The sequence below is a fragment of the Cibotium barometz genome, chromosome 32 (assembly GCF_041138505.1).
Source record: "Cibotium barometz isolate CiBa-2024 chromosome 32, ASM4113850v1, whole genome shotgun sequence".
Taxonomy (NCBI): Eukaryota; Viridiplantae; Streptophyta; class Polypodiopsida; order Cyatheales; family Cibotiaceae; genus Cibotium; species Cibotium barometz.
The window spans coordinates 38061835-38074636 of NC_141077.1; the positions used below are offsets into that span (position 1 = coordinate 38061835).

At 42.7% G+C, this 12802-nt stretch overlaps 1 protein-coding gene across 2 annotated transcripts in view; it reads left to right on the forward strand.

Annotated features, from left to right (window-relative positions):
• Positions 1-11016, forward strand: part of CPB (Subunits of heterodimeric actin filament capping protein Capz superfamily) — a 35034-nt gene extending 24018 nt beyond the window's left edge. The window contains exons 3-8 of one of the 2 annotated variants that reach the window (XM_086772354.1): positions 5756-5869; positions 5989-6074; positions 6283-6356; positions 6425-6565; positions 10227-10322; positions 10630-11016. In XM_086772354.1, the coding sequence (XP_086628480.1) occupies positions 5756-5869; positions 5989-6074; positions 6283-6356; positions 6425-6565; positions 10227-10322; positions 10630-10761 (643 nt within the window). In that variant the 3' untranslated portion in view covers positions 10762-11016. The remainder of the gene's footprint in view (positions 1-5755; positions 5870-5988; positions 6075-6282; positions 6357-6424; positions 6566-10226; positions 10323-10629) is intronic. The other variant, XM_086772355.1, reaches the window with a different exon arrangement.
• The last annotated feature ends 1786 nt before the right edge of the window (positions 11017-12802 follow it).

Sequence of the window (12802 nt, forward strand, 5' to 3'; positions counted from 1 at the left end):
TCCCCAATCTGAGTCACTCCAACCGTGGAGTCGGACTCCATCAATCAATCCCCCTCCTGTGTAAAAGAGTCTATGATCCTTCGCATGCTGCAGAAACCACAAGATACGCAATCCTGCCTCCCAAAGAGTCATCTGCAACCATGAGCTCAATTGCCTCAACAGGAAACTCCCGTGCAATCTGGTGTACATCAACCAAATCAATGAACCATTCTGCTTCGGAGTCAAAGAGGCATCACACTGCTCACAAGGATCAACACCTGTTACGGTGCAAAGCCAAGTCTTGGAAACCTATTGAAGACCACGCAAGGCCTTTTGAAACCTGTCAACCACCCCTCTGAATCCGGAACCACAAAGCCTGGAGAAACCACCTCCTTCTGCAAGTAATCAATTGCCACCTGCCTGGCTTTCCAATAGGTCCCCGTGGAAAGAACTTCCTCATCTACAGGAGTTTCTTTGTCCCGAATACTATGAGACATTAGAGCATAAGTTACCTGTTCAGTTTCCTCTTATTGATGAACACAAGAACCACCAACATCAATACTGGAAAGTTCTTGCCAACTGCTGCCATCAACTGGCAAGCTATCTTCCATCTGGTCCCAGAAAGCTTGCACCTGTAGCATATCCACACTTAAGTGGCCATTACCAGACTGCCACTCATCACAAACCTGAGGACCTGGGAGAGAGAGTGCTAAAAGCTTGTAAACTCCATTCTCCACTCCGCCTTCCTAGACTACCTGGCCTGTTGCTTTATCCCAGAGAGTAACAAAACGCTCATCAAACTCCACCCGTACGCCAATCTTGCAAACCTGATGCACTGACAAAACAAATGAAAACGAAGTGTGGGAACATACAACACTTGGGAGGAATGCTTCCCTCCCTGTCATCGGGAACTATCTCCAACCTGCCCTCACTATGAATTGGGATAGTGGATGTATCCCCAGTAAGAACGTGACCAGAATACCTGCAGAGATCCTGTAAAGCTGAACGGGAAGGAGTCATGTGCCTGGAAGCACCACTGTCTAGAATCCACTCCCGAGTATCCGTTGCGGAGAGTCCAACCTTCTTCCTGCCTGAAGAAAATGAAACATCGGTGTCCACCTCCAAGTGCACAAAAGCTAGAGTCTTCATGATTGCTGTTGAGGAATCTTCACCCTTCTCGGTCTTTCGCTTGGGACACTGCCTCCAATAGTGGCCTTTCTCGCCACAATCATTACAGGTCCTCTCTGCCTTTAGTTTCTCGCGGTCAGCGTCGGACTTCTTCTCAGAAGACTTCTCCGATGAAGCCTTCCCTTTGCCCGTGTTACGGCCTTTCGACCGATGGCTAGTTAAGGCCTCCGAACCTCCGCCCTGTGGAGGGGTCGTGAATCATTCCTCCTGGTCCAAGACCATGGACACAAGCTCCTCTCACGTGATGGTGCTGGGCCGGCCACTAGTAATCAAAGACGAGTAAAATGCTGAGTACTGAGAGGGCAAGTGCGACAGCAACGTTATGGCCATATCCTCTGACGATATCGCCTTCCCAGCTTGAAGAACTTCTTGCTGAAGAGCCTACAGCTTGTTAATATGCTCCCGCATCGTCGACGACTTTGCAGGGCTCATAAGCCGCATCTGTACTTCCAAGGAAATTCTCTTCATGGGCGATACCTTGTTGTAAAGAGAAGCCAAATGTTGCCATATACCTCTGGCCAACGTCATATGCTTTACATGATTGATTACCTGCGGTGTGCAGTTGAGGAAGATAAATGAACGGACCCTAGCGTTGACACGATCCCACGACTGTGCCTGTGCCTCCCTGTCCTTTCGGATTGACGATAACTTCCCTTTCTCTACTTCCGGCCATGGAACCCGAACAACGATGAAATCAGCAAGGTCGTAGTTGTTCCCGTCCAACTGACGGTCGACCGGGAACGTGGGGAGTGTAGGGATCTTCACATGCCTGTCAGCCATTTCTAACAAATCTGCCATTGCGGGGATGTAATTTGAAAAGGGTGGGTGGGTGGGAACAAAGAAGAAGAACTTACAACTGCAAGTGGCTGTCCAGCAAATCCGCCCGCCGTCCTCTTGCTTCTCCTCTTCCCAAACAGTCCCTAACAGTCCACCAATCAGCAACACAACAATCCCCCTCTTGCTCACACAAATCCCAAGAACTATCAAGAGCCTAGGGCTCTGATACCATGTCAAAATACGCAGCGGAGATGATGACCAAATCTGGAAACACAAGAGCAAGTGCAGAAAACAGACAGCAATGGAGAGAGAGAGGTGTATAACTCTACTGTATATACACAAGATCCCGGAATACAATACCCAAATGGCAAGGGGCTGTGGGGCCATTTTATATGGCCTCCATATAGCAGTCGGCCAGCTAAATGACAGCCGACAGGGGCATGTCCACCACGACTAGCATAAACACGAGTCGGCTAGTGGTGTACAGTCGGCCAGCATGGAGAAAGGTGTCCACGACCTGTAGCACCCAGTTGGCTAGTACCAATGGGCTCACAGCTATACAGTCGGCCAGCTACCAAGACCTCCTCCCACCACATAAATGCCACCCAAGCCATAGAAAAAATAGAAAAAATGGGGGAAAAATACGGGGAGTGCGAAAAAATGAGAAAACACCTACAAAGGGCGGGCACACCCACAACAGAGGCCCTGGTGTCCGGCAAAGACAGGAGATGACTTCTAACAAGTACAAGGGGTGGTACAACAAGTACAATGGCTAGAAATCATAATAAATGATTAAATACCCTTGCCTTCAGTATTTCTTCATGATGGAAGCCTCCAAAATAGTCCCCAACAGTCGGTATTCTTCATGGGCAGACCTAAGATATGTTATACTAACTCAATATTATTCATGATTTTTAATAAAATAATAATATTATAATATAAATAAATAAATATAAAATATAATAATAATAATAATATATAAAATATATCAATATAATATATATATATATATATGTATGTATGTATGTATGTATGTATATATATATATATATATATATATATATATATATATATATATATATATATATATATATATATATAATAAGTTAAGATAGAATGTTATATGCACAGCAAAGTATAAGAGTGTCATTCATATCATCATATCTTCAAGAGAGAGAGAAAGAGAGTAGCCATCATTAGGGCAGCTTGTAACGGTGGTAGAGGCTAGTGTGCAGTAAGAGAGCCTCCCTTAATGAAGAGGGAGGGCTCCAATTTATAGATTCTTGTCACATAATCTAAGAGATGGGTTCTCCCATAATCTTTACCTCTAAAAATATCCTAACTAGTAGACATTCTGTCACATAGGCACTTTGCTAACTCTTGGTATCTGCTCAATTTCAGATGTAATGATGCGAACAAAATTTCCATCGGAGTAACTCCTAAATTTTAGGAGTGTGGTTCTTTGTATTCTAGGATAATCCCCCATTCCCAAAGCTTGTACTTTCTAAATATTTAGACAGCCTAGAGTCCACCAGACCCCTTTCATACTAGGAAATGTCCAGGCTGGTGACATCGCCTCCTTAGATTGATACTCTAATGTCCTCGGACAATTCGGATGTGCTCAATGGAGTCGCACTTGAAACATTGACTGGCCAATCACTTGCCTGAGAACAACTCCTAAGAGTGTCGTGTATGTGACATCACCTCACTAGAATTGATCCTCATGGCTTTAATAGCTTCGTCTTTAGGAATCTCTTTGTTGTGGTGTTGCTGGATTGTTTTCTTGTTACATTCCTAAGTTGGCCCATGGCCAGTGTTAACTGGGCCTAAAGGGATGTGCTATCCCAAGGTTAGGGTTAAGGCTTAGCCAGGCGTAGGGGTCGAGAAGACCAACTCAAGGGCTAAGGGCTAGCAAGAATGAGGTCTAGATCGGCCTAGAGTAAATAAATAGCTAACTAGAGGCTAATTATGGCTAAGGGCTTTATAATAAAAGCAGTGGGCCGATAATAGGTTGGTTATCACTATTTAAGTGAGTTTGGGCTTACTTATGATTATTATGACATATCCAAGGTATCCACGTGGAGATGGAGGTCTCCAAGGCATGTAATACCTCAAAGCCAAAGTAGCTACAGGTTGGCAAGTGATACGGTGGTATGGGACGGCATGGTGTGGCTTGGTTGACTCATGGCAATTTGAACCTCATCCTTGCTAGGCCTTTACCCTTGGGTGGATCCTATGGACCCCTATGCCAGGCTAAGCCCTAACCCTAAACTTCGGTTAGCACATCTCTTTAACCTCGGGTTATCCTAACCTCTAGTTAACATTGGCCTTGGGTCAAGTTGGGGATGTAACACTGTTGGTCCCAAACTTAGAACTCTTCCGCATCCGAGGGTCATAGCAAGATGAATTGCGGCCAATTTGTACGACTATTTGCGTACAAAAAGGGGTTCAAACCATCCATAAAACACTCAACATGCTCCAAGCGCAGACGGTCCTTGGGGAGCACAAGCAAAAGAGGTAATCCAGTACTTGTTTTAGAAATGGGTCAAGTAAATCAAGTACTTGTATTTGGGCAAAGCGCTCCCATTGCTGTGTCAACTCACAGTGGTAATCCATGGTACAAATTGCCTTAGAGCCGCCTTATAAAAAAAGACAGCATCTCATTCACAATCACATAAAGCAAACATAAAAGAGGATCGGAAGCGTGGTGTCTTTAATCATTCGAGAAGATAAATAAGTTTGCACCAAGGTCACCGGCACTCCAAAAGAAGCTCAATCCACCCGGCCACCCTTGAGCTATCTCACTCACATCGTGCTCGCGCTTCTGCTCCCGTAGACTCTTTCAACCTCCATAGAGGATTCATATCACTCACACTCGCACTCTCGTCTCCACAAAGTTTCTTTCAACCTCATTAGAGGATTTATCATAATTACAATCTCTGTAGAGGGTTTTATCTCATTTGCACTTGCACTCTTTCAGCCTCCATAGAGGATTTATATCACTCTCACTTGCACTCGCATAGATTGGAAGTCTCTGTGAAGACACTAGTGTGAGTGAGAGAGTGATAAATCCTCAATGGAGGTTGAAAGTCTCTATGGAGTCGCGAGTGCGAGTGAGATATCTCGGGGGTGGTCGGGTGTATTGAGCTCCTTCTGGAGTGCTGGTGACCTTGGTGCAAACTTGTTTATCTTTTTGAATGATTAAAGGCACCAGGCTTCTTGAAGGCAAATAATTTCTATTGTTCCCGATTCTCTTTTATTTGTAATTTATTTGATTGTGAATGAGATGTAATTTTTTTTTTGAAAGTATTGATTAATTGTAATTTGTTATGAACAAGGAATTCCTGTGAGATGGAGTGTTACCGCTGTTTCTATTAGGTCACACACATACATACATACATATATATTACATACTTGTGCGTACATACAAAAAAAAAGTGTGTATATTGGTACATGTGTATAGAACCTTCCCTTCAGGAATCGAAATCTTTTGAAACTTGTTTGAAACCTGTACTGTTGGCACATTTTCGAAGGTTCTGACAACTCTGCTTCTCAGTAAGTCACTGCCCGGTGTCTTGGTGGACAAAAATGTTTGTGCAATGTTGATTATTAGTGTATTGATGCTTTAAGAGTTTTTAATGTTTCTTAGGCTGGGCGGGCACTAGTTAATCTGCATATGGTGTCTATTGTGTGCGCACTATTTCTAGCCTCCTGCAAACCTATGGCTCTACTTGTTGCCATGAAGGCAGGGAGATTTATAGGTTATGCATAAGTACTAAATGCCAATTTCTTCACTGTTGGTTGTTTGTAGGTCACCCTGGTCCAACAATTATTTTCCACCTCTAGAGGATGGTACACAACCATCCCCTGCTTTGCGAGGACTGGAAGTTGAAGCAAATGAAATATTCGCTCTTTATCGTGACCAGTGAGGTCCTTGCCTTGCCTTCTCCAAATTTTGTGTGTGTTCTGGTTGTGTGATTGCAAGTGTATTTTTTAATCCAGCTTTTGCAATTAATGATATTGCTGCACGTGTGCTTCTCGAAGGTATTATGAAGGTGGTATTTCATCTGTTTATTTTTGGGAAACTGATTCTCCACAAGGCTTTGCAGCTTGTTTTCTTATAAAGAAAGGTAAACAAAAGTGGGAAGATGCCTTTTGACGTGTGCTTTTGTACTTATTGTCTTATTATTTTTCCAGTCGATAACAAGGCACATACATAATGCATGTCTCAATGCAGTCACATGCATTCTTTAATGCATATACATGCATCATGACAAATATATCATATGTTTTGCTGTTATAATAATAGTAGATTTTTTCCTTTTTGGTTGCCTGTAGATGGTTCACAAAGTGGGGAAGGTCGAAGGGGCCTGCTAGAGCAGGGTTTGTGGGATGCCATTCATGTCATAGAAGTAAGATTGTGACGGTGCTAAGTTAGATGAGAAAGACTGAAGCACTCTGTATTGCTATTTCTGTTAAGGGCGTTTTGTCTTGTCAGGTAGAAAAGGCGGAGGATGAAGCTACTGCACATTACTGCCTCACGAGTACTGTGATGCTGTCCATGACATCCAACACTGGTTTTCAAGGATCTTTCAATCTTTCTGGATCAATCACTCGCCAGGTATTTTTAGTTTCTTGCCTTTACAGCATTCAAGGGTAGGTCTTTATCATCTAAATTGATGGTTAAAACCATCCCTTAGTGACCCAAATGCTGCTGACATGAAGACTTTTTAAGTGTCTGTATGAAGTTTAGTAACTAGCATCCGGTCTGTATTGGTTTATGGACTTATTACTTTTTTTTTTCCTGTCAAAAGTTTAAGGTCTCAATTATCTGTTCTGGCATTGAAGTTCACCTGATGTTAACTGTATGATGTCTGGGTATGCTGAAAGGTAAGAGGATGCCATCTTTCTTACTCTTCTTGGAGTAGTAATGTAGCATGTTGCATTGTAAACCAACAAAGAGTACTAAGTGTGGCATGCTAAAGCAATATGGTACATAATTTCCTTTCAGAGACCCAAGATTGGTAAAATGTATTGTGCTAACTATCGTGGTAATCATGTTCAAAGAATTTGGACTCCCTCTTCTCAACATAATATTGTAACCACCCACGTAGGTGCCATCAAGATCAGCCTAGAAAGTCTTCCTCGATCCTCAAATCGCTCCCTGTAAGTGGATGAAATGTGCAGTTTCAAATACGGTGCATAATTTCCTTCCTGAGACCCAAAATTGGTGAAATGTATCATGCCAACGATCTTGGTAACTCAACATAATATTGTAACCACCCAGGAAGATGCCGTCAAGATCAGCCTAGAAAGTCTTCCTTGATCCTCAAATTGCTCCCTATAGGTGGACAAAATGTGCAGTTTCAAATTAGGGTTTATTGTGTTTTGAGAGAATGGTGTCCCTTCTTGGGTGTGTACCATGGTTGTCCTATGATGTACTGCCTCACTGCCAAACTTTGATTATGTGGAAGACTGGCCAGATCATTATTAGATTCTCTTCTCGACTGACCCCATCAAATAGACAGTCACATGATTGTTTGTTTTGATGTTTTTAGGGTATGGAGACCTTTCATTCCATGAAGAGGAAACTCCAAGGCATTGAGTCGTCATTGCAAAATACTGTAGCATCAACCTCATCATAAAGCATCTAGGTCTAAAGATCTTAGGTGCACTGCAGAAGTTGGGATTTGGAACTTGCGTGTTCTGTTGTCATAGATGCAACCTATACTATAAGGTTAGGGTTTGCATAGACCGAGAGAGAGAGAAAGAGAAAGAGAGAGAGAGAAGAGAGAGAATGCCTCTTTTTTGGTGGGGAGTAAGGAGAAGTCGATGGAGGGGGCATAGAGGTGATTATTGTGTCCGAGCCGCTAAGCTTGCAGCCTTACCTATTGAGCCATACAAATATCTCACTCTAATAAGTGTATGCCACATAGCACACTTATCATATCCACTTATAAGAGTGTGTTCACACTACTAGGACAATAACCCTTTTAGGGGTTGTTCATACACACATTCAGATACACAAACAGGGGTTCACACACACACACACACACACACACACACACACACACACACAAGACTCGAATCCCAACAAATCCCCTTTCGGAGCAAAGGTCGAGATTCTTGAGAAGACCTTCAATAGCCATGGTGATTTGGGCTGTAGACTGCAACACGTGGTACAAAAGAACTTAGTATGCCAACACTTGAAACCTCTTGTGAGGCTTGATAGAAGAGCTTGACCACACAGGTCTGTGCCTACATCTGTCCACCCCCTTGGCTCTAAATAGGGATAAGTGGAAAAATGGAGCCTTTTTAGAAACAAGGCTTACAAGGATGGAACACAAATGAAAGGTGTTACAATCAATTTTGGGGGACTACCTGGGTAGAGAACCCATGACTCAAACATGAAACAGAAAATAAAGATTAATTTTGGAAGTTTAAAAACTTCCGGTGATGTTCCGATGAAGGTTTTCCCTTTTGCGTCGGCGTGTTACCAAGCGGTTTGCACTTGGGCCATCATTTTAGGCTTGGGGGCCAAGGCACAGGACTTGTGATTGCACAAATTGGTAGCTACAGTGGAAAAACCCTAAATTTTCATTGATGCATTGGCTCCAGTTTGATCCTGGAGGCTTAACTTTGAAAATTTTGTGGCTATAGGAGCTTCAATTTGATGATTTTCGTCATATTTTGGATAAGCCCCAAAATTTCTATATTGCAAGGACTCAATTGAATCAGAGGGCTGAAGCCCCAAAACCTGTGCATGCATACGCTCTAATTTTATGAATTATGATTGGTGACTCTTCAAATTGGCCAATCTTACCCCAATTTCTGAAAACTCCTAAAATACTAGTGTAAGAGCATCAATTTCATGGATTTCACCTGATCTGTGAAATGCCCTAATTTTTGCTGACATGGCAGCCTGTGGGTACAGTTGACGTGGTGGCATTGCACAGGTGACAGATGTGTAGACTGGTGACCAAATGACGACCAGCTAGTACATGTAGGTACAACAATGTACAAGCTGCTACAACAGTGCACGTGCAGGTCCAACAGAGGTACATGCAGATACAGCATACGGCCAGTATGTAAAGGGGAGACCTGCAATAGTACGGTCAGCACAGCGGGAGCGTGGACAGCAGGTGGCTTCAGGTTGTTGGGGGCGGTCAGAGGCAGTGTCAACTGGGCAGCTTGCAACAGGTCGTGGCGGCGGCGAGCAGAGACAAGTGCCAGTAGTGGTAGTGGCTCCTAACCTAGCTTTGATACCAATTGTATGGTTAGGGTTTACATAGGCCTGCTATGCAAAAGAGGGGTGCAAATCTGATGATCCCTGATGCCATATCTAGTCATGCACAATTCGCACAGTTGGCCAACCAGCCCTTTAGACACTATAGATGGGCAAGTCGAGGGTCATTGTAGGGCATCCTAGAAGGAGTGTTGGCAGCCAAGTCTAAGGGCCGCACAACCAACTGATCCGTGGGTGCCTGGGTACCCTGCTGTCCAGTATCTGGCTGCCCAAAACTGCAGTCCATTGGCCCAAACATGGCTTCAGATCCTACCACGAGAAAGTGGCTGCACTGGTAGGACTTATCCATTGGCATCCCAGAATGGGCTCACACATGGTATTCCCTCCTGCTAAACTTGGAGCACACTGGGGCAAATCACATTCCTTTACTCCATTTCCGATTCAGTCCATTTGTAGGCTTTGCTCCAAATCCACCAGAATCCACCAGCTCTTTCTTGAGAGTACTTATACGGGAGCTTATGGTGTACCCTCTTTATTATGTCCATGGCAAACAATAGGATCGTGTTGCATGTAAAACTGTACTGCCTTTGAAGTCCCTTAAAACCGTTATCTTCCCCTGGAAAGCTGCAACAGAGTTATTCTGAATGTATGTAGGTGTTGCAACTTGCAACACCTTCAGCCCAGAGAAAATTCGGCAACTTGGCAGCATGTAGCATGGTTAAGTGTGTATTCAAGGAGGGTATGGACTTTCCACTTCTCAACTCCATTTTGTGTTTGTGCCACCATTCACGTATCTTGAATCTTGGTTTTTTTTGCATTGTTGCTCCTCTATATTGGTTGATTGCTTACTAAGTTAAGTTAAAGTTGATTATGTTCTCATGGTACATGGTGCTCACGCCTATCAAGTAATGTTTCATCTGATGCTGCTAGACCTTATTGAGGCTCTGGTTTCAGACTTCCATTAGACCAGAATCACTCTGGTTCAAAGCTTTGTGGCTGTTGTAGAATGCTGTCTAACGTTTGCAACTTGTTTCAGATGGAGGCTGACTTGTCTGTGTCTGAAGGACACTTAAGCAACATGGGAAGGATGATCGAGGATATGGAAAGCAAGTTAAGAAATGGTTTGGATCAGGTAGGCATTTTGTTTTAAGTCTCTTGTATCCTAGTTTGAATCTGGCTGTAATGTTGCGGTTTTCTGTTTGAGGCTGTCCTCGTTCACATGGCAATGTGGCAGAAATCTCTAAATTGCTGCGGTTGTATAGCACATGCTCTCACCATTATGTTCTGGAACCATCTCTATATAGTTTGTCTTTGGAGCTATCAGTGACACTCAGCTTGGACTCGGGGTTTTTCCTGGAGTTCTTGGCAGTATGCTTATGATTCTTTTTGATGTCTTGTTTTTTAATTATATGTTGGCTGCTGTGATGGCAACCAAACAGGTGTATTTTGGGAAGACAAGAGAGATGGTTTTCACCTTACGGGAGCCTTTGGATACATTGACTGCAACCTCTGCAACAGGTCAAAGCATCCAGCATGATGTGATTAATGATATCATCAGAAGCAGAACTTAAGGTGGCAAGGCTGAAGGTATTACAACAAAGTGTTTTTATACACTAATTAACCGAAGTGGGTTTGGTAGAGCTTTGGATGCAGAAATAGATTTGCTAGAGATTTCAAATTTTTTTGTTGGCCAAAGCTTTGGGTATGTATAGTAACTTGGCATCACTTAATTGTTCAATGTTGGATGGTAAGTATCAAAGCGGGATCTTATGCTTTACATGAATGTTTTGTCTTTGATATGTAAGGAAGTGTTATATTGGGAGGCTTTGCAGATCATGTCAATACTTTTGTTTAGTTGGAAATTCAGGACACAGTACAATGTTGAGCTAGATCCTAGAGCATGGTCAAAATGACTGAATAAGGGAAATTCAGAACACAGTATGATATTGAGCTAGATCCTAGAGCATGGCCAAAATGACTGACTAAGAATCAAACTATTTTTAAGGGAAAAGTTATGCCTTGGGATTCAAAGAAGGTTTCTCTAACCTGCCTAAGGAAGAAGCTTGTGAAGTGCTTGAGTGGTTACACAGTCCTTGCTTTTCTATTTGGTGTGCTAATGGAGAGTGATTTTAGGGTGTAAAATGGAGCGCTGTGATGTCGGAGGAAAAGACTAAAGATGAATGTTTTGATAGGTGGCGGTGTAGGATCATAGTTAAGGAGCAAAGCATTGAGGGGAAATGAGAGACGAGACAAATGCAAATGTTTTGATAGATGGGGGCATAGGAAGATAGTAAAGAGCATCATCAATGTGTGCGTAGTGTGCAGCTGTGTTAGAAAAAGAAAAAGAAAATAAAGAGAATTATATTAATGTCTTCAAAAGACCGCTAGGGTCTATGTGACCAAAAATATGTTACAAAGTATCCATGGGTTACAATGACCCTGGTAAATAACAAAAATAAAAAAGAACCTAAAGCTAGCAGCAAATTGCATACAAGTAGCGGCTAATTGGGGTATGGCATGTACAACTAGAGAGTCTAAGGTTCATGGGGTGGTGGCATCTTGGAGAGTAGAGACCTAGCCGCCTCAACAACTAGCTCCTCAATTCCAGCTGTTGTGGTGGGAAAGTACTGCAGCGTCTTGAAGTATCTATTGGATATGAGATTGGGGAGGTGAGTGCCACGTGGCTGTCCTTGAGGTCTTACCTTCGTTTTCTTGGGTTAGTCGTTCTAGTTTTGTGGTGGCTATACTTTTGGTATAATCCTCTTGTAAAGCATATTATTAATAAGCATGTTCAGAGTCCCTTACACCGTCCTTGCCTATCAGCCTTAAAAAGCTCTCCCCTTAGTGACATATTCTCATTGGAAGGCACAAACTAGGTTGGAGAAAATGATACAACACAACAATACATTGCAATACAACAACTATAATCTCTTTACAAGCCATTGAGGGAAGGACTAGTGGGAGATTGTGGCACGAGTTGTATTTCCAAGGAAATATTGGCCATTGTTCTATTTTGGTTATCCAAGGGGGGGAGTTTGTGCGATAGCGATGTGTAGGAGTGATAGCCATGTGAATGAAAAAAAAGTTTTTGGCATTTGGTGGCCGTAACAAGGTCCACAAATTTTGCCATATCAAATGAGTGAAATTTGTTATGCAATCATAAAAGGGTCAAATTTTGGTTCCTTGTTATGTACCTAATACTAATCGTCCAGATTAGGCTATAGTTTGCCAAGGTTAGAGGAGCCTTGGGATTATGGGAGCCTCATATTGGCTATTTATTATTGGATGGTAATTTATAGCAACAATAGTCACTATATAAGTGAGATGGGCTATTATTATTATTGGCTTGATAATTGGTCTTTGCTTGGATCAAGAGTAGTTGTACTCTTGTCATGGACATGGTGGATCATAGATAGTCTTGTTGAGGGCATAAATGGGCATGCTCTAGTGGTATGGGTTTTTAGGGTTGACTAACATGGATTTATGGGTGTGAGTTTAAGCCCTTGGTTCGGGAGAGGTCTATGGATGTGGGTCATGGTTGGGTGGTGAGATTACATGTATCATTCTATTTGTTTGTACTAATCTTGTGTTTTATCTTGTAATTTAGTTGAT